This window comes from Protopterus annectens, chromosome 7.part0 (genome assembly GCF_019279795.1).
Source record: "Protopterus annectens isolate FY-2018-M chromosome 7.part0, PAN1.0, whole genome shotgun sequence".
NCBI classification, from domain to species: Eukaryota; Metazoa; Chordata; order Ceratodontiformes; family Protopteridae; genus Protopterus; species Protopterus annectens.
Genome location: NC_056739.1, coordinates 519184793 through 519210607, shown reverse-complemented (window position 1 = coordinate 519210607; position 25815 = coordinate 519184793). Strand labels below are relative to the sequence as shown.

General features: G+C 38.6%; 1 protein-coding gene across 2 annotated transcripts in view; it reads left to right on the top strand.

The window, feature by feature from the left end:
- Window positions 1-25557, top strand: part of CAMK1G (calcium/calmodulin dependent protein kinase IG) — a 667913-nt gene extending 642356 nt beyond the window's left edge. For both annotated transcript variants that reach the window (XM_044077134.1, XM_044077135.1), the window contains exons 12-13: window positions 10147-10279; window positions 24551-25557. In XM_044077134.1, coding sequence (XP_043933069.1) covers window positions 10147-10237 — 91 coding nt within the window. In that variant the 3' untranslated portion in view covers window positions 10238-10279; window positions 24551-25557. The remainder of the gene's footprint in view (window positions 1-10146; window positions 10280-24550) is intronic.
- Window positions 25558-25815: the final 258 nt, after the last annotated feature.

The window sequence follows — 25815 nt, the reverse complement described above, 5'->3', positions numbered from 1 at the left end:
TGTTTGTTTTTTTTTTAACTGTTATATATATTTTTTTCAATTGTTATTATTTTAATATGTAAGTGTGGTTGTTATAGGGTTAATATTTGTAAGGAGGCATACTGGACGTATTTTATGGGAGAGTAGGAAAAGTCTGCTAACACTTTTTTACACGTTATTTCAATTGACCATGTGGTGTGTTTTAATGGTTTCAATTATTATATAAAGGCATTTTTTGTGATTCATGACAGTTCTGATGAAATCCATTTGTTGAGGACAAAAGTGCTCATCCATTTTGTTGAAATAAAGTGTTTTTATTTTTTTTTGTTTGCCCTTTTGTTCAATGTGATATAATTGAAGACAACTACAATGAATTGTTTATTCTGATTTTAAGAGGTTTGGTTTGGTGCTAATAACTGGCGAGCGACACTCTGTGGGCTGTGTTGTTGTATTCACAGTTATAGTATAACACTGTTAGAACATGCATTTTTCACATGTATTCCAGAGAATATCAAGCAAAGATGTTGATTCATGCTAGACTTGATAGATGGCAAAAGTACTGGTACTTAAAAACAACTGACATCACAGTATTCAGGCACTGTTCTGTCTCATGAGGCATTGTATACCTTCTATACAACTATTATACACCAAAATACACCATCAATACTTGAGGAAATCTAATACTAAAAATGTATCTGTATTTGCCTGCAATTATTTGATGTATTTTGGCCAGATCGTTATTTCTTTCTGGGCAGTGACAAGAGTACCCCAAAGTTGTGTAGCATTCTCCAGGTTTTACACTATGACATTCACGACTGCACTGAGATTGACAGATCACTGAATCATTAGACATTGAACATTATTAGTTAGATAGTTAGTTAGTTAGTTAGTTAGTTAGTTAGTTAGTTAGTTAGTTAGTTAGTTAGTTAGTTAGTTAGTTAGTTATTGACATTTGATTATGGGGAAAGTTCAACTCGGTAGAAGCTCATTTTCAGCAGAGGCCCAAGGAGAAAATCTCCAAATTATTACAAAACATTTTAAGAACAATAATTTTACAGTCTTCAAAAATAAAACAAAAGCATTTGCAGTTTAAATAATTATAACAAATTAGTGATAATAGAAAAAAATTTGTTAAGAATCCATACAATCGTTTAATATTTATGGAAATTTTGCAAGTCGGTGCTACACATCCACCATATTCTGCATTCTAGGTAGAACTAAAGAAATTAGACCTCCTCTACCCCAAAAAACAAGAATCAAAACTTAGTGGAAGTCTTGAAGAACTTGTCATGATTGTTTGGAATTTCCTTTTTCCAGTCAGGGAGGTCTGTTGAACATATTTCAGGGAAACCACAGCTTCTTCTGGTTACTTGTCTTTCAACAAAATGCAAGCCTAGAACACCTCTCCCCATGACATATAATGAAGACACATCAAAGTTCTACATAAGCACTGGGAATCTGGGTCACAGCATAATTCCTTCTTAAATCTAATGGCTGAATGTTACTTCAGAGGTTCTGCAAGAAGTAATAGATGCACCTGTTTACCACTGCACTGTATCCTTTACTAATGATTTTTTTTATTGCAGCCAGCACAAAGTTGTATATCATATAGTTAGGGTGCATTCCCATGTCACATCTATTAATTATTTCAAGTACAGAATGCCCCTCTATATGTTTTCTGAGACTTGGTTTGCAGAACTCCGTATTACCAATGATTGAGAAAAAGTAATGTCACTAATGCTTGTCACCCCAAGTATTGTATAAATGGCATTGCATTAATTAAATTCTTAAATCTCTACTGCTCCTGTAATATCGCCTACTGTATTATATTTAAAGAGTGTGTCTACAGTGGCTCCTTTCATGCGTTATTGATTGCCTGTCTTCTAATACACCCCAGTTTTTGAGGTAATCTACATCTAGATGACATCACACTTGTTTCAACATTGCTAATGTCTTCTAAACAGTTTGAAACCACAAGGGGCATTTTCATAGTTTCATAATCTAGCATTAGGTGCATGTTGATACAGACACTTCTCTGCAAGATTTCACCTTGAGATATGCGTTATCTTATGGCATTTCCCTTACATTTTGCTGCAAGTTTCAATTGGCATGCCCATTATTTTTCTCATCTTTTTTGTCTTTTCAGTACATAAACATATCCCTTGACATTGAGCATTGGTTTACTTTTTTGACTACTGACACAATAGTAAAGGCTACTGTTGTTACTACGCAGTGTTATGAACTCCTCTGCTATGCCCAGGGGTGAAGGTGTATCATTTGACTGCATATTGGAAGCTTTTCTAACACGTACTTTGGTAGCAGGAAATTGCCATAAATGAGTATAATGACTATCAAGTTTTAAAACACTTGCTTACGGCATTACCTGCTACACCCAAACCTCTCAACCTGGAAACATCAAAAATCTGGACAAGGCCCATGAAAAATAGGTACAAATCTGTACGCTGATTGACATAAAATTAGCATACATAATTGTGTAACCCCACCCACTCCAATGGAATTATGGGGTACCAACTTTCAAATGCAAACTGAAGAACAGACAATCAAAATATGGCACTCGAGTCCCCCTGCAGCCATTCCAATGTCCCACTACCTGGCTGTTTTGCTCCATTTACTATAAACACTAATGTACATACTGCTTTACTTCTACATTAATTATTTACTTCTACATTGATTATTTGGATTTTATTTTTTACATTTTATAGCACAATTGCATGAACTCTAATAGACATCTGCTAAACAAAGCAATGCTGCCTCACAGTAAAAATAAATATAGCATTAAAACTTCTCTGCCCTTGAAACTCACATTCATTGAAACAGCATTGAAACCCACACCACATCCAAAGAAAAGGCATCTGGCCAGTGGTGGATAAAGATTACCTTTGGGCTGTTTTCAAATCATATGCCCCTTGCACACAAAACAAGAAACATACATGTGTTCTTTGATACACATTCCTGACTTTATTAAATTATATTCCTTGTATAATACAGCACACTTGTTAGACTTAGCTCGCATTTTAAATTTATTGTTTGAACATTTTTTCCAGTGGGCAATGAAACAAAAATGAACCAGTGACAAAACTGTCCAGTTCAGAACATTTCCATCATAAAAGTCTACTTCCACACACACATTTTTTCTTACAATGCAGCACAGAGTATAATCATTCTGATTTTCTGTTCCTGAATTTGGGTTAATATTTTTTGCTCTTTCCACTGAGACACAAATGCCCCTGTTCATGACATTTTCTCACTTCAGTTCTATCTGCAGCTACACCCTTGACTTGTTACACCCACTCCCTTTAAAAGTACAACACAGTACAGTATTAGCAATGCATCTGCATACTGTGGGAGTAGAACCACAGCCTTCTGCATCAAAAGCAAGTATTTAACCTGTTATGCTGTTAACAATGCAAGCTGAATCACCATAAGCAATACTAAACTTCTCTTCCCCTGAAGCTCTCAGCTCCTTGCAAAATCCACTCAACACTCAACTGTATCTTTCAACTTTTCAGCGCAAGAAATCTGGAAAAAGCCAAATTTTATTTGGGGGGGAGCGGGACAATAGCCCAAAAAACAGGGACACATTTTAAACAATTTATAATTTTGGAAAGTTGCTAAAATAAAATGATGTATTACCACCATGTGTTTCATTGCCAAGACTTGAATCCGGTACCCTGCACACAAAAGTCAGAGCAACATACCACTATGCCAAATTAGCAGTTTCCTAAAAGATGGAAACTTTAGGAAGACTGAAACTTAAATGGCTATCATTTAGTGAATTCAGTTCTCAATTCTCACCATAGCTCTCATCCTCTTAGCACAAAAATCCTGGACAAAGCCAATAATGGGGGAATGCAGAAGTCAGTTCTCACTTCTTACCATAGCTACTCTCAACCTCTTAGTACAAAAAAACCTGGGCAAAGCCAATAATGGGGAAATACAGCCCCAAAATTAGGGACAAATTTATAATACTGATCTTATAAACTTTAAAAATTGCTAGAATAAAAGCTTTTGTTTTACCATTTATTTTCTGAAGAATATGAAATTCAAATGCCTGTCATTATTTAATGAATTCAGTCCTTCACTGAATTGCCACAAAAGTCCAGAAAACCACAGACTTTATGAGGAAGAGAAAAAATTATGAGGCACAAATCTGGGAAATTTTCACAAGTGGTGCTGGGTAGGGACTTTAGGCTCTAGTCACCTGTACCCAAGGTATATGGTTTAAGCCTGAGTACCTCCTCTAGCCGCCAGGTATATTCACCTGGGTCATTTTACACACACACACACACACACACACACACACACACACACACACACACACACACACACACACTCTCTGAAAACGGCAACTTAAATCACACACACACACAAACACTCTGCAAATGGCAGCTTAAATTAAAAGCACACCATCTCTGCAAACGGCAGCTTAAATCACACACACACACACACACACACACACACACACACACACACACACACACACACACACACACACACACACACACACACACACACACACACACACACACACACACGCAAACACAGCCTTGGCAAATGGCAGCTTAAGTCACACACACCCTCTGCAAATGGCAGCTTAAATCACACACACACACACACACACACACACACACACACCCTCTGCAAATGGCAGCTTTAATCACATACACCCTCTGCAAATATCAGCTTACATCACACACACACACACTCTGCAAACGGCAGCTTACATCACACACACACACACACACACACACACACACACACACACACACACACACACACACACACACACACACACACACACACACATCCCCTCTGCAAATCGCATCTTATAGGTTCATAGGTAGGTACTAGACTATTGGCCCTGGGGCCTATATAAGCCTAGCCAAAAAGGTTCCCTGGCTTTCGACACAAAAGAAAATTATTTTCCTGTGCCCCTGTCAAGCAGTATCGCAGAAGTGATCCTCGGGGTGAATTTTCTATTTCCCATCCAGTCGTCAAGGTTTTTCTTAACTCAGAAATGCCTGGAGACATCACTCAGCTGTAATGAGTTAAGAAAAACCTTGACGACTGGATGGGCATCAAATATTGCCTGTTCATATTTGCATTAATAATTCCAAACTCATGCTACATACAATTTATCAGAATATTTCATCTTGAAGCATACATGATGGCAAACACAACTGTATTGATATATAAACTCTATTAGTATTTGTTAGAACTGCAAGGTGATAACTTCACACACACGCACTCCCTCTGCAAATGGTAGCTTAAATCACACACACACACACACACACACACACACACACACACACACACACACACACACACACACACACACACACACCTTCTGCAAATGGCAGCTTAAATCTCTGTCCATTCCAGGCAAACAGCAGCTCACAAATCTCCATCCATTCCAGGCAAACAGCAGCTCACAAATCTCCATCCATTCCAGGGAAACAGCAGCTCTGTCCATAGGCAGCAAGGCATTTACCTATACCTCGCATTGTGGCTTGTTCTGTTCCTGTTAACAACTAAGGAACAGCTGGAAATGTTTGCACATTGAGCCCTTGAGCTCAAATCCGACAGGCTGGCAGGCCATTTCACGGAGCTGACGTCATCCCGCACATGATGATGTCAGCTCAAAAACCCAGAAAAAAATTAATGCTGGGAAATTTGGAAATTAAGGGGTGCCACTCGGGAATCATGGCACCCCATTATTTGGATCCCAAAACTCTGTAAAAAATGAGTAATTTGGTATGGTTGAGAGGCATGGCTACACCACACAAGTATAACCTTACTAACTATATGTGTAATACATAATGTAAGACTAGATTGCATCACACAAACTGTTTCTGTTGTGCAGTGTCTGAAGTCCATAGGGAGCTGGTTCATGTCATAGTATATAGTTATTACACTTAATATTTATATAATGCAATGGTTTGATATGCATGACATACACATATTACAGTTCCATAGGATTCGGTCTTTGAATTCTCTTGACTACTAGCAAATTAACCATGTGTTACACTTACAATGATATATTTAAATTAGTAATTAACTTTTTTAATGATAGCATCCTTGTTTACACAAGCATTGTACAAATCTTCAAAACATACATTCTTGATCGCTGTATGCAGCTTGTTAATAATTATATTCAGCATTAATAACATCAGTGTTACTCCAAGCAACCATAAGGGCTACCATTTGCAGATGCAACAATCATTACTCTCAACTCTCATTGTATGCTAGAACAGGATATGTCATTCCACATACTCATAGTACAGCCTGTGGAGAAATGCATGTGTTTGTCTGAAGTGTAATACAGCATGTCTAAAGCAGATTTTGCACAGTTATGGTTCTTGCTTATCACAACATAGGGGATTATGAGTGGATTGCCAATTATAACTGGCTAATTATGTGTTCGAGACATGGTTGCCAAGAAATTCACCTTGAGAGTGAAGCTAGAGAACTGATTTGTGGCATGCATTACAATAATGCATAATAAATGGTTATGATAGTTTACCCAATCATAATTGTTTGAAAAGCACAGACCTTTATTTGTTCCATGTAATAACTAGTTACAGGGGAAAAAATCACCAATTGTTTTGCTCTTAGAAAGACAGTGTAAGAGATTCTGTTATGATAGAAAAAGTCAGGGAAACATAGCCAGCACAAACAGCTGGCAGAAACAAATCTTTTTTATTCTGTCACTGTAGTTTGCTGGTCATTGCCTAGCATGATACCCAGTTTTAACAAGTAAAGCAGGGGGTGCTGAACATTTGTTAAGATTGGGTCTCACACTATAAAAGCATTTAACTGATTTGTCTTTTTCCAGATATCAGAGAGTAGTCACCACATTCCATGCACAACAATAAAGTTTTGATTATGCTTCAGGGTAAAACATATTACATGACGCTGTACACCTGGACAACAGTGCATGTGGACTAAAGAACTGACAAGTGTTGTTACATTTGTACATTGTTATACTTTGCTTTACTTGTTGTCAGACTACAGCTATTATTTATGCTGTGCAGTATTAGTGGTATAAATATATGTTCATACAATTATTCCATCATTTAACCTTTTGTCGATCACATTCCCTGCCGACTTTAATGCTGCAGTAGTACTTCTGTTACTTATTGTCGATGTTGACATGTACTACAATACTTGATTGTTAATGTTTACTATATGATGATATTTTAAACATGCAATATTTCGTATTGTTGGTATTATAAAGCTGACAAGTTCAATGTTAACTCTATAACTTTATACTCGTATATATTTTAGTTAATTTTGCATTTAAAGTGACATGTTTAAATCACTTATCCATAATTGCCAGATTATTATCCATTTGCTTGACAACTCAGCCTGTGGACTTATGAAACTTTTTATACCTTTCTTTGCACAAGAATCATCTCTTGTGTTATACTTGTGTTATAAGTGAAGAGGTATATATTTACTTCCTGGACTTGATCAAGGTCATTTATTCAGACATTAGAAAAGGATCAGCCCTAGTAATGACTCTAGTTGTACTATGTATGTAAAAATTCTTTTATCTGAACAAGCTCCTTTTACTGTGACCCACTATTGCCTCATCCATGTTTACTGATGCTACCATTCTGTGTCCCATTTCAAACCTGTCAAATGTGTTTATGAAAATTTTAGTATGACAGCATGATAAAAAAATGTTCAGAAATTTAAATAGGTCACATTTATAATCTGATCTGTCTACCACCCACATGTGTCTAATATGACTGCCCTGATGTGAAGCCTTGCTGTCTTCTGTCAGGTACCTCACATGTACAGCAACATATATTGTAGCAATGATTTCATGGAATGACTGACAGAGGTCAAATTGAAAAGTCAGCAGGTTTTAGCCTTTGTGAAACTTCCATTCCTGTGACAGAGACTTATAACTGCCTCTGTAGTGTCCTGAATCATTATCCCTCTACCAGCTATCATTGAAAATATTAGTGAGATTTATTACCAGTTCTCTCATCTGTCCTGCAAGAATTCTAGTATAATCTTAATTACGCAGCAATGTCTTGTGAGATGTCTCTGTCCAACCCAAATTTCCATTAAAAGTCTGATGGCTGAATTTCTTATCATGTACTTGCCCAACACAGGCTGACCAGCAAGCAACTCAAATACAAATTCTGAGTCAGAGACATGGTAAAGCCAAAGTGACAGACACCTCATTAGTGGCTCATTACCATGTCTCTGCAACCCATGCATTGAATTAGCAAATGTTCCCCCAGACACACACACACACACACACACACACACACACACACACACACACACACACACACACACACACACACACACACAGACACAACATAAACATCTAGACTAGTGATTCTCTGGTTACCATACTGTGATCACCAGGCAGATATACACATACACAGACACATACACACACACGCACACACACACACACACACACACACACACACACACACACACACACACACACACACACACACACACACCCACACAGACACAACATAAACATCTAGACTAGTGATTCTCTGGTTACCATACTGTGATCACCAGGCAGATATACACATACACAGACACATACACACACACACGCACACACACACACACACACACACACACACACACACAACATAAACATCTAGACTGGTTACCATACTGTGATCACCAGGCAGATATACACAGACACATACACACACACACACACACACACACACACACACACACACACACACACACACACACGCACACACGCACACACACACACACACACACACACACACACACACACACACACATATACACACACCCCCCCCACACACACACACACACACACACCCACACACACTCACTCACATACATGTGCATACACATATCCGAATTTGTCATTTCCTACCTAATCTCAGGCACACACACACACACACACACACACACACACACACACACACACACACACACACACACTCACACATCTGCATAAATATACACAATGGCACATCCCCACCTCCCTGGCTTGACTGGGCTTACCCGTGTTGTAGGTAATCCCATAGGAGTGAATGGAGGACCACTGTCAAAATATGGTGCTTACTTTTTCCTCCTAGAGTTAAGGTTTACACAGCTAACCAATTTGCTGAATCACTTGTCTGAGTAAAGAGGACATTACAGACACTTCCCAGGAAGAAAACATGGCCTTTTATCATTAGCTGCTCACCCAGACTGCATGCATGCAGCTTTAGCCCCCAAGGCCATTCTCCTCTGTAAGGCCCTCACAAGGGAAAAAAACATAGTGGGCAACCAGAATATGAATCAGAAAGAATTACCATGATGTAGAAACATTCTGAGATAAGACTTTAGCACAGGGGCAAGCCTTCCTATATCCCTGGGGATATCGCTAAACACTGCACAGAATTTTAGATTTGGTCCTTCTAAATGAATACAGTCAGAAATAGAAAGCTATTTCCATCAGAGAACATCTTAATATACCCTTGAATTTTCCTTGAGGCTTTCAGTGTGTCATTGTCATTTTCTTTTTTCTGGTCTTATTTTTTTATAATACATAGCTCTTGCAATCCTGGCATATTATCTTCTTTAAGTTAGTCAACTAAGCTGTATTAAAGTGAAGGTATTAGAGTCAGATATTTTTTCACAGTATTGCACAGTGTGAGTGGAGTCAGTGACACAGTATAGTCTCGTCCCAGATCCACAGCTAAATATGGCAATTTCAAGGTTGTTGTATATATCCAAGGGCTGCAGCAGAAATGTTTCTTTCCGTGTTTCAGTGGACACAAAAAGCCAAATTATCATTAACTTCTGCTGCTACTTTTTATGAATTAAAAAATAATAAAGCAGAACCATAAGTTACTCTTGTTACATCGGTTTCCCTGCAAAAATATGTGAAGATGTAACCAAGCATTTCTTATTGTGTCACAGTATGCCACTAACTTCCAACCCTACATCACCCTGTTTTGTGCCCGTCATGTATCTATAATACATCAAGTAGTTATTTTCTTTAAGACTGACCATGGAAGGTATATGCGCACAAAATGTAAAGGTTAATATTGGGTTTGGGTTTCATTTCAAAGGACTGTATGCACATTTCTATTTTTTGGGGCTTTATGTCTCACGCTGTTGCTGTGTCTTTTTCAGATCCTTTGCTCCAACAGTTATTGTCCCAGTGAAGGGCTCTGCTCATGGTCACTGTGGACCAGTGCAAACTGGGGTTTGTTTAGTCATGTGACTTCAATGCCTGAAGACTTCCTTGCTAATACTTTGTGATGAGGTAAGTTTCGACATATTTTAAACATAGTTTCTTTTGTGATCTTGCTTGAATACATACCTCAGAGAGTTTTGTTTGGTAAAAATTTTAATTGTGTGTATACCACGTTTGTTTCCTTATTAAATACTACACTCATTCTCTCGATCATTTTTTTGTTTTTCTTTGTATATGTTCTCTCTCTCTGGGAGCTTTTCTCCCCAAGTCCCATGTAGAAATGGACTCTGCCCAGTAGATTTAACCTGATTAACAAAATATGAACACATATAATAAGTGCATCTCAATTAACACAAATAATATCTCAGCCATCACAGCTCAGAAATAGCATGACATATGTTCAGGTTAATGAACATCATCCTAGTCTATGATTTGGTAAGTTCTGAGCCAAACAAAAGGTAACCACCACTACCACCAAAGAATGTTTTGGGAAAGTAAATGAATATAATGGATTATACTGGGCTCCTTATGAAAAGAGAAAAACAAGTGTTTTTATCTGTGGTTTGTCTGATGAAGTCTGGCTACTAAGCCGGACGAAAAGCGCTTCACGTGCATTGTTTGTTTTATATATTTTAATTTTTTGTATATTAAAAGTGTGGAGTTCAGTTGTTTGCCTCTCAGTGGTCTTTGTTCACAGAAAAACAAGTGTGACAGAGGATGGTATTTTAGAGAATAACAGGACTGTTTTATTTTCATTCATTTCATCTGGAATTCAGTACATTTATGAACAGAAACAGTATATCTTCTAAAGATCATAAAGATGGAAATAATCCCAGTTTCTTATTTAGTTTAAAAGTAAGACATTTAGTTAAATAAAGAGGAAGAAAAGCTTCTCCTTCCAAGAAGATAATAGATAAAAGTCTTAAGCTAGCTAGATCAGCTTTAAATTGTTTACAGATTTACATAATGTAGCCATACTAGCAGATCACCAAGGCAAGCATTGTCGAAAGGAATTGTCTGATTTCTTGCAACAGGTATTTGTAATGTAAAACAGGGCTGTGAAGAAACTCATCTACAGTAGACCAACCAAACATAAATTGTGTATAAAGTTTATTCTCATGTAGTCATGAATCTGCCCACTCACATTCATGTTTAATTGCCCTAGAGCAGTGATACCATCATTAATTAGATTGTAAGAGGGGCTAAAATCCTAATGACAAAGTTTATATAGGTACAGCACATAAAATTAGTAAACTTTTTGGCAAGCCATTTTATTCATGCATTTATCTGATAGTAGCTAATAAATTCTTCTGCAAGTAGCTAGTTTTAACCAAAGAATACCTTCTGAAGTGAAAAGAAGACACGGGCTGAAAAAGACTATCCACACTCTGCTTTTATTATGAATCATGGATGTTAGAGGGTGTATTATATTCCAAACCACAGATATATGCTACTGAAATGTCAAATATTATTTAATATACAGTAAAACATTAATTTGCCTGGATCTTCACGCATCTGCAAAATCAAAAAAAAAGAGCAAAAATCAACAAATGCTGATGCCTCAATAACAAGTCCTCCAAAAATGTATTTATCACAGTAATTTGTACTAAATTTAGAATATGAAGAGTATGTTTATATCACCTATACGCAACATACCTTCTGTTTACCTAATGAACTTGAAAGCATGAAATCAGAATGTAAAATAGGAGGTGATGTGAAGAGCAGGCAATAGCTTGCTGTGCTGTAAAACTCTTTGGTATGTATGCTGTATATCAGGGAGCAAGTATGATGTGTACATTAAAAATCAAAGCTACTTAAAAGAAAACATCAGAATCTCTATCTGGAATAGCATGACTAAATGTTCAGATTCTACAATTATAACCCATTATAATAAACAACAGTGAATAAAAAGTCTACATTGTGAGGACTGACTACATGCACTTAAAAAAAGATAATAATTGTTTTTATTCTTGCATAAAGGCAGTAACCATGAGCCTTTAACCGATGATTGGTAGTTCATTTATTTACCCAGTGCATTATAACAATTTAATGTTCATAGGTTCATAGGTAAGTACTAGGCTATCTGCCTGAGGGCATGTATAAGCCTAGCCAGAATGTGTTGGCTTTTGCCGCCCCCTTAGATTAGTTCCCTGTGCCTCTGTCCAGCAGAGCCATTAGTTCCCTGTGCCTCTGTCCAGCAGGCACACTGCAGTTATCCCCGAGGTAAATTTTTTGTTTCCCATCCACTCATCAAGGTTTCTCTTGAAGAGTGTTAGTGAGGGGCTCTGCTTAATGTAGATTGGAATCCTGTTCCAAAGCATGGGGGAGTCTCTGGGACAGGAATCTATCCCTCCAGCACGTCCTATTTATCATTGTGCTGAGGTTTAGATCCCTAGAAATAGATATGTCAAATAAGTCCCTGCTGTCACATGTTAAGGTAATTTCTGTATATCTTCCATCTTTTACTTGCTGACAATACCAAGTCATGAAATACAAGGATATGCCATCATTTTATTAAACAATACACTCCAGGTGCAGGACTTACCTTGTAAATGCAGCAGTTTCCACAGTCTTAGTTCAGGGCTGACTCTGTCTGCTGCAAGCAGTACACAGCCAATACATGGGGAGGTAAAGGATGTGAGCATTGTCTGGCATCAATCTTAGTATATGTATCTGTGTAGGAGGAAGGTTTTAGGCCCACAGGTGGTGAGTGAGTGTGCTATGCATTGTCTCTTAGCCAATACAAGGGCATGTTGTGCACACCTACGCCTGCCTACACCCACAGCAGCTGGTGGTTCCCCCTCTGACTCCTCATCTTCCTGTGGCTGTGATGACCTTAACATCGGTGGTGGGATGTCTGCCCCTTCCCCTTGCTGATCCTGCTGCAGCTGTTTCCTCAGGATTATGATATGCAGCACGGCACATACTGTGAAGATTTCAGTATATGTCCATGGACTGTACAACAGGGCTTCACTAGATGTATCTAGGCACCAGAAATGTGACTTCAGCAGCCCAAACACATGCTCTATGATATATCTGGTTAGAGCGTGTGCCTCATTAAGGTGTTCTTCTGTGGGAGTGTGTGCGTTTGTGATCAGTGTCATCAGGCACATTTCCAGTGCATAGCCTGCATTCCCACAGTAAATGACCCTGTGGGATGCCCCCCCCCCCAGCAAACACCTGGTACAGTTAGGAGGTATACAAGACCAAAACTACTAAAACTAGTAAAACATGAATATGGACATAGGCGAGAAAGGACAGTATTCCACAACATCACCTTTGACATTTAACAAGAGAGAAGGCAAAATTAGCAATAAATTAGGTTCATAGGTTAATAGGTAGGTACTAGGCTATCTGCCCGAAGGCATTTATAAGCCTAGCTGTAATGTGTTGGCTTTCGCCGCCCCCTTAGATTAGTTCTCTGTGCCTCTGTCCGATGGTGCAGCGGTAGCGTTGTTGCCTCACAGCAAGAGGTTCTCCCGTTTGATTCTTGGCTAGAGTGCGGGGAGTGCCTTCTGTGTGGAGTCTGCATGTCCTCCCCACGATTGGGTGGGCCTTCGAAAGACATGTGTGAATGGGTGTGCCTTCGTTGAAGGTTGAATATCGAGCTGGCACCTCAGCGTTCGTGAAAATCAACTGCCAATCATTAGCGGACTGGAGTTCTGCTGTGGCGACCCCTAAACGGGAAAAGCCGAAAGACCAACAACAACAACGCAACATACCTTCTGTTTACCTAATGAACTTGAAAGCATGAAGTCACAATGTAAAACATGAGGTGATGTGAAGAGCAGTCAATAGCTTGCTGTGCTGTAAAACTCTTTGGTATGTACGCTGTATATCAGGGAGCAAGTATGATGTGTACATTAAAAATCAAAGCTACTTAAAAGAAAACATCAGACTCTCTATCTGGAATAACATGACTAAATATTCAGATTCTACAATTATAGCCCATTATAATAAACAACAGTGAATAAAAAGTCTACATTGTGAGGACTGACTACATGCACTTAAAAAAAGATAATTGTTTTTAGTTTTGCATAAAGGCAGTAACCATGAGTCTTTAATCGATGATTGGTAGTTCATTTATTTACCCAGTCTATTATAACAATTTAATGTTCTATCACCTTTGACATTTAACAAGAGAGAAGGCAAAATTAGCAATAAATTAGGTTCATAGGTAGGTACTAGGCTATCTGCCCAAAAGCATTTATAAGCCTAGCCAGAATGTGTTGGCTTTCACCGCCCCCTTAGATTAGTTCTCTGTGCCTCTGTCCAGCAGAGCCATTGAGGTGATCCCCTGGGTAAACTTTCTGTTTCCCATCCACTCGTCAAGGTTTCTCTTGAAGAGGGTTAGCAAGGAGCTCTGCCTAATGTAGATTGGAATCTTGTTCCAGAGCATGGGAAGTCTCTGGGACAGGAATCTATCCCTCCAGCATATCCTATTTATTGTTGTGGTGAGGTTTAGATCCCTGGAGCTTGTGGCTCAAGGGGATATGGTTTTCTTTAGGTCGAGCATGTCCATCAATTCTGGGTTGGACATAGCCTTGTATGTCAGGCAGAGATCACCTCTGAGTAGGCAGTATGCAATCAAGTACAGCTGGAGTTTCTTCAGTCGAGCTGCATAGGGCATCTGCTTGAGACCAGTGATCCTCTTGGTGAGGTACTTCTGTGGTCTTTCCAGTTGTTGCAGGTGGCTTGTAAGGTACATCCCAAATGGGGCATTGTACTCTATGATGGGTCTGATGAGTGATGCATAGAGGGGCCCAATGACCTCTTTTGATCTGGATGAAAACCCTTTTGTGATTAGGTAGGCTACATAGAAGGATTTTCTAACCACTTTGGCAATGTGATTATCAAAGGAGAGGTTACTATCTACTTGGGTCCCCAGATCCCTTATTACATCTTCCATATTTAGGGGGCTACCACCTATGTGGTAGTTTGTGGATACTTTGTTTTTTCCAAAGGGGATGACTATGCACTTTTTGGCATTTAGCTTGAGGCCATGGTTTTGACACCAGGTATCTGTCTCAGTGAGACCCTTTTGGAGGATGTCTGTGTCAGCCAGAGAGTCAATTATAGCCCCAAGTTTGCAGTCATCTGCGAATTTGGTCATCCATAGTCCTCCTGTGCTTACCTGTACCTCTGAGAAGTATATGCCGAACAGGAGGGGTCCTAGGACTGAGCCCTGGGGAATGCCACTTGTAACCGGTTTAGAGTCAGACCTAGGTCCCGCAACTCTTACCATGTGGGTTCTGTCCGTGAGACAGTTGGCAACCCATCTCGTGACATAGGGGTTTATGTTCAGACTGGTGAGCTTGTCTATAATACCTGAGTGGGGAATGGTGTCGAAGGCCTTTCCAAGGTCTAGGTAGACTGTGTGGACCACCTTTCCTTCATCTATAGCCTTGGTAACTGTCTCAAAGATGTCCACCAGGTTTAGGAGGCATGATCTGCCCTTAACAACACTGAACTGGGTAGGGTCCAGTGTTTGGAGGTTTCTAGTGCCTCTGTTAATGAGGTCCATGATGATGCACTCCATAGTTTTGCAGACCAAGCTAGTCAGGCTTATAGGGCGATAGTTCCTGGGGTCTGTTGTGGCTCCACCTTTGTGGAGTGAAATAACCGTTGCTGTGCGCCACTCTGTGGGCACGTAGCCTGTGGAGAGGCTGAGTTTAAACAGTGTGTTTAGGTGAGGGGTTAGTTCATCTATGAGCTTGTGTAGGATGCAGCCTGGGACACCATCCAGTCCCATTGATGCTGTGTTTTTGGCTTTGGAGAGGGCTGTTTTAACCTGATTGTCTGTCATTTCAGGGGCACTACATTCTTCTGGTATAGATATGGGCCCTTTTGGGGGTGAGGGGGGGTGAAGTTTGCACTGAACCTGTCTGCCAAGATGTTGGCTATATCAGTCGGTTCAGTGTATTTTGTGCCATTCTGCACTAAGTCTGAGCAGATCTGAGGATTGCCACTTAGATTCTTGACATAGCTAAAGAATGCCTTGTGGTTATCTTTGGAGTCCATGACAGTTTTTCTTTCGAAGCTAGCCTTGGATGATTTTATGAGGGAATGTAGTTTTTTGCTGATACTGATCAGGGATGTCTTCCCTTCTTGGGGATTTTACTCTTTTCTGTACTAGTTTCCTCCTTCTATTGTATAGCTTGTTTATGGCAGGGGTCCACCAGACTGGTTTCCTTTTCTTGGAGGAGTGAGTCTTGGCTTTGTTTGGGATCCATGCATTCTTGTAGGTGCCCGTAGAGTGCATTAGTAAAGGATTTTGCAGCTTGGACAGTGTTATCCTTTAGCATGGGGGCTTTGAAACTTCTCACCTTGGTCTTAAGTAAAGTGGAAGTTTGCTTTTGAAACGTTTTTCACGGTAGTTTCTATGACCGAGGGTGGTGGTGGAATATGGATATCCAGAGTAATTAGTTTATGGTCAGATCTAACAAGCAAGGGGTTGACCTCCAGTGTGGAACACCGGTCACTCATGTTGGTGATGACCAGGTCCAATATGTTGTCACCTCTGGTGGGGGTGTTGACCAGTTGATCCAGGGCGCTTGAGTTTATAAATTCTAGGAAATGGTGGGCAAGGGAGTTTGTACTTTAGTAGTTCTCCCAGTTAATGTTTGGGTAATTAAAATCACCCAATATCAGGGTGTTTGGTAGGACCTTTATGTTTCCCAGTGTTTCCAGGAATGCAGAGTGGGCGTCCTGGGACATGGTGGGAGATCTGCTGCAAGCTATAATTTAAATAGCAGTTTTGCCCATTGTTAGTTGCACGTGGATGATCTCTGAAGCATTGTGCTGTGCCACTAACCTGGAGGTGTGGGTATCCTTGATGAATATGGATACTCCCCCACCTTTTGTATTTCAATCTGGGTTTTGTGGCCAAAATGTATGGTATGAGTTGTAGCCTGGTAGTGCTGGGGTGCTCTCTGGAACCTTAAACCAGGTTTCTGTTACTGCACATATATCGATTTTTCTCCATAATGAGGAGTGCCTTGAGTGCATGCATTTTGAGGTTTAGACTTCTGTCATTGAGTAGCATTACCCTCAGTTTTTTGTTACTTGTGCTATTTACAGTGGTGGGTTTGTCTTTTGAGCCTTGCCTAAAAAAGGCACTATGGGGGTGGCAAGAGCCTTGGCCAGTATTCAAAAGCCTAAGGGTGACAGGTGCAAGCCATCTCTAGCGAAGCAGTGTGGCTTGTCGAGCATGTCATCCCAGGCTGACAGACACTGGATCCCCTTTGAATGACACCAGAAGTTTAGCCAATTGTTGAAATTGATAATTTTTTCTCTATACTGTGGTATCATTCTTGGTGAGGGCAGGATACTACTCAGGGTCAGGGTCATACCAGCCTGGGCTACGTGATCAGAGAGCTCCTCCATGTCTCTTTTCATGTAGTCCAGGGAGGTATGACTCAGGTCATTCATACCAACATGGACAATGACAGAGTCATATTTGTACTTGTTCTGGAGTGACCTGAGTGCTTGTATTATGTGGTGGATCCTGGCACCCAACAGTCAGCTGACAGTAACCTTTTCCTTATTCAGCCTAGTGAGTTGGATGTCAGTGCCTGACTATAGAGCCACCTATTACTAGTGTGTTGGGTATGTTATTTTGCCTTAAGGGCTGTGATTGTGTGGCACATTGGTTTTGTGAAATATGTGTTTCATGGTTTGTGTTGGGAGGTGGAGGTTGCTTGGATGTCTGCTTTGGAGGTTTCTGTTGCTTCTGCAGATTTTTATTTAGAGCGTCCGAGTATGTTTTAGTGTATTTATGTGTGTTTTTTGCCTGGGCTGGTTTCATAGGTCTATGTGAGACTGGTGGTGTGATGCAAGTAATTCCCTTCTCCTCTTGACTGCCTGGTCCAGTCTTGGGTTGAGAGAGCTTAGCCTCCAGTTTGGCTGTATAATTGCATCTCTCACATGTATTAGTGTATGGTGGAAGGAGGAGAGGGTTATCTGTGTACATGAGGCAATTGTAACATTGCCTCAGAATGCTCAGATTCACCAGCTGGACCAGAGAATACATCTGAAACTGCCCTTTGGACATGCCTGGATAGGTACAGTGAACTGTTTTACTGATTGGCTGGTAAGGTCGAATAGAGAGCCTTGTCCTTTTCTGCAGTATGGGGGGGGGGGGTCTAGTGCTAAGGTTTATTGGTGCTTGCTATGAGTTTTGAGCAAGTGCCGGTATGAGAAGTGAATGGTTTGAGTGCTTAAGTTAAAAGCATGTCTAGTTCCAAGGGAAAAATTGAAGAGTTGACTTTGTGGAGCCGGGAATACTTATGCCCTAGCTAACCGGCACTGCCCGGCGTGCAAAACCGCACAAATGCGGGTTTTATAGCAGGGAAATGAAAGAGACAGAAATTAGCCCAAAATGACCAATACACTACTAATTTCTGGGCTGAAACCACTCCTCCAGGGACAGATAGGCTGCTCAAAGCTCCCTCTCTCACAGTGAACAGAGAAACTTCCTTCTATCCAAGTAAGGTATAGGCAAACACAGAAACTTGTAACATAGCCCTGAATTCAGCACTAACCTGAAAACTGGACTATACTAGCTTAGAAAGGCGGGAAAACAAGTATATATTTTTTGTTTTTTTCAGAAAATAAAGCAGATACAATCAAAAAAACACTTTAAATGCACAGAAATGGCTATCACACTTGAGTGTGTACCATACAACAGTTAAACAGGTAATTTAAACACAAAAACAACTTTGTTAAAGCACAGGCAGTAAAATAAGTACAATATGTAGCTGAAACAAGCTTTTTAAATCACAGAAACTCTAGAAAACTAGTGTTTTAGGCGGAATTAGCTAAAGGCAGCAAGAAAATGCAGAAAAATGATACTTAATCAGTCCAAAGTCTCTCTGTTGTCTCTCGGCTGCTGTAGAACTCTGCAGGGTACCAGGCAGGAGCTTGCTGAGCTGTATACTAGCACAAAAACCTTGCAAATGCAGGTTTTATAGCAGGGAAATGAAAGAGATAGAAATTTGCCCAAATTGGCCAATAAACTACTAATTTCTGGGGTGAAACCACTGCTCCAGGGACAGATAGGCTGCTCAAAGCTCCCTTCTCTCACAGGTGAACAGAAAAACTTCCCTCTATCCAAGTAAGGTATGGGCAAACACAGAAACTTGTAACACAGCCCTGAATTCAGCACTAACCTGAAAACTAGACTATACTAGCTTAGAAAGGTGGGAAAACAAGTATATATTTTTTTGTTTTTTGTTTTTTGTTTTTTTCAGAAATTAAAGCAGATACAATCAAATTAGCAGTAAATATGGTGCTTTAATCAAAAAGGGTATACAATAGTATAAACAGGGTAATAAAAAGATAAAATATATAATAGACTATGTGGTTGTAATGGAATGGAGTGGCTCATTTCTTTTGAAGTTGACACAAGGCACAACTTTCATTTTTATGAGGATTGATTCTGTGTCTGTGCAGGGCCTAAAGGTTTAAAGAAAACAAATTATGAAAAGTTTGAAAATAAGAATTTCCAAGTAAATCAAGTGAAGAAGAAGAAGAGAAGATGTAGCCTTAAAGTAGATGAAGGAAAAGTGACATAAGAAATTATTTGAGCTTGGAAAATAAGCTCATTTGAGAAAGCTTTGGGAAACTGTAAAGAAAACATCTTTTTTAGCTTAAAATGGAAAAGTCGCATTTTTGGAATTAATAGAGTAATGATCTAGACAGAACATAATCCATTATGGAGGAAATTGGAAAGAAAAGGTATTAGCAAACAGTTAAGGAAAAACAGTTGAAGGAAGAAATATATGAACATTAGACAAATAATAAAGTTAAAGGGAGAAAAAATAAAAAAAGCAATGGGAAGTGTGGTAGAAGAATTAAACAGAGCAAATAAATTAAATAAATTTACTTGTGAGAGTATAAAAAGTAGAAGGGTCCCTGATATGTATGCCATTATCACTGGGGTGCTATGAGTCTTTAATTTATATGATTTAAAACAGTTAGTTTCTTGAAAAGATAATTGTATAAGTGTTTTTGAAATCATCAATTATGGCAGGAGATAGGTATTACCTGTGAATAAGCAAGACAACTCACACAATTTTTGGTGAATAGATATTACCTCTGTGCATGCAAAGAAGATCTTAAAACCCATGACTTGGTCTAAGTTTGAAAAGAAGAATTTCCAAGACAATCAAGTCAGCAACAAAGGCAGGAAACTGGGAAAGTTACGTAAACTAGATGGAACCATGAATTAAAAAAAGAGATGAGAAATAAAGACAGATCCAGTCTCATTACTACTTCAATATATAGAAGTTGAGCACACCTGCACAAAATCATTATTTTAATTAATTGTTTTAATGTAAGACAATCTGCTTATGGAACACTGTTAAATCTTGAAAAGAGGTGAAAAGAAAAACATAATCATTCAAGTCAAAAAAGAAAGATATCCATCAGTAGAGGTAATGGGTAAAGTAGGGCCTACAGATAGTTCAGTAAAACCATGTACAGAGAAGGGAGAAACATATTAATAGCAGACAAAGAAAAATAAAGTTCAAAGAAAAAAATAATAAGAAAGAAGATTTAAAAAATTAGTGTAAGCTGAAATCTTATTTATCTGTGGGATAAGAGTGGGAGTGATCAGAAAAATATTGACTATATACGTTCCTAGAACTGCAGTCATTCAGATGCACCAAATAACAGTTTGAAGAATTATTAAAAGTTCTAGCCACGTAATGACTGAAGATAGGCTGTATGAATTGGAATCATTTTCACTGATAATAGACACAGTTATAGCAAAATTATTCCTGACAATAAAGGAATGAAGATACAAGAAATAATAAAATGCTCTTCTTGGCTTGACAATACCTTGTTAAAGTACCTTACAGCAATGATCTGTATATTAAATATCATTAAATGTTTAGTTGAAAGGTTTTATAGGTATACCATATAACATTGTACTGCATGGAGTGTGGTGATTATGCTACAATATCGCAAAAATAGACTAATCAGTTAAGATTTTCTATAGTTTGAGACACAATCTTAACAATTGTTAAATACCTCCCGCTTTACTTGTTAAGATCAGGTATTGTTCTAGGCAGTTATATCTGCCAGTGCTGGGAGATTGTGTCATGATGCCTTTATGATACTGCTCACTAAGTGCTTTATGGCTTCGGAAAGCCAGCAATGCATCTAGTTATTTGTGTGTGTGTGTATGTATGTGCGTGTGTGTGTGTGTGTGTGTGTGTGTGTGTGTGTGTGTGTGTGTGTGTGTGTGTGTGTGTGTGTGTAATTAAAACTACATTAAGCCGATAAAGCTCCTTGTGCTACAAAGAACTATGATTGGGTCTCTAATCAAAGGCCATTATTATGTGTTCTCAATAAGGATGCCACAATTCACTTCTCGATCTTTGCTCAAGTGGTGATCTTTTTGGCATCCATGTCTTGGACACATAATAGCCAGTTATGGTCAGAATTGAGCAGTTTGCATGTCTGCCTGTCAGTAGAAGAGAGAATATTGCTGAAAAGGGTATTGAATACAGTAGTTGGATTAGAAGCACATTGTGGCTGAAAAGTATACAATAATATATAAGACAGTATATACTAGCTAGAGAGAAAAAGGTGACATCCATTGCAGGTCATAGAGTACTATCAGGCAGTGAAGAAGAGAAAAAGATGAGAAACTCAAAGAGGTACACAGGAGTATGAACGAATAAAGCAAAGAAAAAGAAAAACAGTAAGTCAGCATCTGACAAAATGTCAGTAGGCTGTCCTTCACCCTGCATCCAAGAACAAGAACTGTGCTTTTAACTACTTAAGTTCTTAAGTTTGTATTTAAAAAGAACAACAAACAAAAACACTGCTTCAACCAACCAATGAGTTTTTTCCAAAGAACAGATACAGCACAGCTGAATACCCCTTCAACAGCTTTGGAAAGTACTTGAGAAATATATGAAAGTAAGTGATCAGAAGAACCGACCCTGCATATAGAAACAATTATAACATGTGCATGAGACAGAAAGTATAGCTGGCACAAGATGGTACAAAATCACATGTACCGTGTGACATGTTTTGTAATGCATGAAACTCTACGCCTAGTAATCCATCTTGACCATAGTTCTGGATTTTCAGGCTAAACCTGACAGTATGTTGATAAGCAGTTTCTAAGTTAGACATGTCTTTGAGCAATGGAACAGTAAGGTTCACAGCCCCATGCAGAAAGACGAAGAGGAACATGGATCGGATAATCTGCTACTTTGATCTAAGGTGCCATATAGAATGTAAACCCAAACTATAATGTAGTTTGTGCAGCAGATCATTGAATGTTGTTTGGCATTGGTCAGTTTCTAAATGACAAGGAACTTGAGTTACCTGAATTCTGGCACAGCTTCAAAAGTCATAACTTCAACTGCAGATGTACTCATCACTGACAACACTGTCAGATTCTTAAAAATATCTTTCTTTCGCTAGTACTGAGAACTTGGATGCTGTCAAATAGTCATCCCTCAAGAGAATGGACACCAAACTACAGGCATGATGTGAAGCCTTGTAGTAATTATCATAACATATTGAAGCAATCTAATCTTAGCATACAACTCTTACTTTTGAATTATTCTGAGATCAAAGAGAATATGGCTCAGTATTCATCCAAATACACCTACACCATCCTCAGTCCTCAGAGCTTATAACAAAGAGATCCACCACTTTTGTCACTCTTTAACCTCATTATAAGGCTGCCATAAACCCACTTGGAATCAGTCATGTCATTTTGAGCGAAGAATGACCATGGTCAACAAAGACAAATACCTTGGGCATGTCTATCCCATTTAATATCCTTATCTATCTCTGACATGGCCAGCCCTGAAGTCAGGCTAGGTAGCAATAATGTGGCCAGAGATATCTAAAAGCAAGGAATTTTTATAAATCACTTTCCTGATTATCTTGGACTGCGGTGGTGGTGCTGCGGTAACGTTGTCGCCTCACAGTTAGACGTTGCCCATTCGATTCTCAGTTAGAGCGTCTGCTATGTGGCGACATGCATGAACGGGCGTTCCTTCGTTGAAGGTTGTGCGTTAGGCCCGGCAAGCCAGCATGTAAAACTCTACTGCCAATCATTAGCGGACCGGAGTTCTGCTGTGGCGACCCCTAACCGGGAAAAGCCGAAAGACACAAACAAACTTTCCTGATTATCTTGGTCAGGACATAAAGAATGCCTATGGGCATATAGTGTGAAATAATCCATCTGATCCAATTTTAATAGCATTAATGGCTCCAGATTCTTCACAACCTTTTAAAGCATGACCTGCCTTTGCAACATACCTATTGAAATACAATAATGTCTTGGCTTGGATGTCTTGTCAGCAGACATTTCAACATGCTTTAGTGAGATGCTATCTGAATCAGGATTTAGCATGAGTTCCTATTGATCTTTTCAGCAATTGAGTAAGACTTCTTGCTAGTCATGAGTTACAGTAATACAAAACACATTATAAATTCAATAAATAACATTTAATCAACTATAACAGTGCATGTGGCATTTGTACATGCTTGTTGTTGCACTATTGTAAACTCACTAAACAAGATGCAGACAGTTTCAAAATGAAACTTGGGCATTTAAAGAAACAATCTGTATGAGGTCAGGTAAACAATTACTACTTCTTTCTTCACACAGCCTAAATACGAGTCTAACAGCTTGAACAATGATGGATGCAACAATGTTATAAAATGTTATAGCTTTTTATGTGTTAGGAATTAATTGTTTCTATTTGACAATGAATGACTCATCCTGTATGACTCAGACTCTCTCTCTCTCTCTCTCTCTCTCTCTCTCTCCTCTCTCTCCAGAAGCTGCACCATGAGTGTCTTGAGAATAATAAATATCCAACTGCCTCCATTAGGAGATCAAGGATCATATCTATATATATATATATATATATATATATATATATATATATATATATATGTGTGTGTGTGTGTGTGTGTGTGTGTGTGTGTTACAGTCTTAACTGCAGTCTAGAACTTTCTATTTTTCATTTACATAATTAATGTTTTTTTTTTTTGTTTTTTTTTTCGTTGTAGTTTAGTGTAAGAAAGTAATGATATGTGTTAAGTAGCTGCATAATTCAGACAATCCATTTATACAAATAATGGCATTAAAAATATTTTTTTTTGTGTTCTTCCAGCCTGGAGTTTAGTTTTCAGTGACAATGGTGAAAAAAAATAAAAAAAAAAATAAAAATGGATTAAAAAGAAAAAGCCTCATTGTAAAATTGCACAGTACCATGATGAATGAACAGCACATTGTAAAAAAATCTGCTGCAAATGGCATGTATATTGGAATAATGATTATTTTTCTGTTCTTTTCAGAGCAGGTGAATTTTACACTTTTATTCTGTAGCTAGACATCTGGTGTCAAAACATATCAGAGCAAGTTGGCAGTCTGAAGACTGAAGTGCAGGAAGCGATCTGCTCTGACCCATCGCAGCTTTATTTCAAATGACTGTACATTTACTTGGAACTCATAAGTGAAGTAATCTGACAACATCATTCATTTAAAAGATGCTGCTTTGGAAAGCCATTGTATTGCACTGAGATGAGGCACTTTTGAAAAGGCTGGATTCACATTCATTCATTTACATGTGCATATTATTAACTTACAATGACGAAGAAAGGTGTCAGGATGTAATATGCAACTGCAGTGAAAGCCAGTGAAAAGATTTGGTGTAAAAGAAATATCATCAATCCTGTTGTGTAATCTAAAGATACTTTAAATGATCAGTTTGTAAATTATCTTTACTAAGTGATGATTCATTCTATGAGCTGCATAATTCATGTTATAAGCTTATTATTTAAATCCATTGTTCTGGTTTGTGGTATTAGTTTTGAAGATTGGTCCTATATATTTGTGTAATATATGCCATACTTTTGCTTATAGCTGTTCTAATATTTTAGATGTTGGAATCTCTTTGATCTTATACCTGAAGTGGTTTCTTTTCATAGAACTACTCTGGCAAAAGAGATTTACATATTTTTGTTACCGATTGGCTACATTTGTAATATATGTAAGGCATTATTATCAGGTGCAAGGTAAAATTCATTGTTTTCAACTGAATAAAATTAAACTGTATTTTTTTAAAGTGCAGCTTCAGTTGTTACATCAGTTTCAGAGTTTTGAACTAATAATGCTTAGGTATATCAAGTGCAACTGAATACCTGTTTTAATGAAATGAAGCTCAGACATTCACTCATGACTACTCCAGCCCTGCCTTAAATATAGTCATGCTCTCTTTGGGGCTTCTCTTGAGGCAGCCAGTATCATTGGTAGTAGAAGCTAGCTCCTTACACCACTCTCTCATCAATAAAAAAACAATTTTACACATAGATAGATAGGTTCATAGATTAGTACTAAGCTAACTGCCCTTGCGAGCCATTTTAAGCCTAGCCAATTATCCCTTGTGAGATTCAAACCCTGCACCTTGTGTTTGTAAGGCAAACACCTTAACCATTAGGCCACCTCCCAACCCATTAGGCCACCCTCCCATGTAGAATTTTGTCTATAAACTAAAATTCTGCCTACATGCTTACACATTTACGCACATATATTTACATCCCACTGGCCTTTTAATTATACT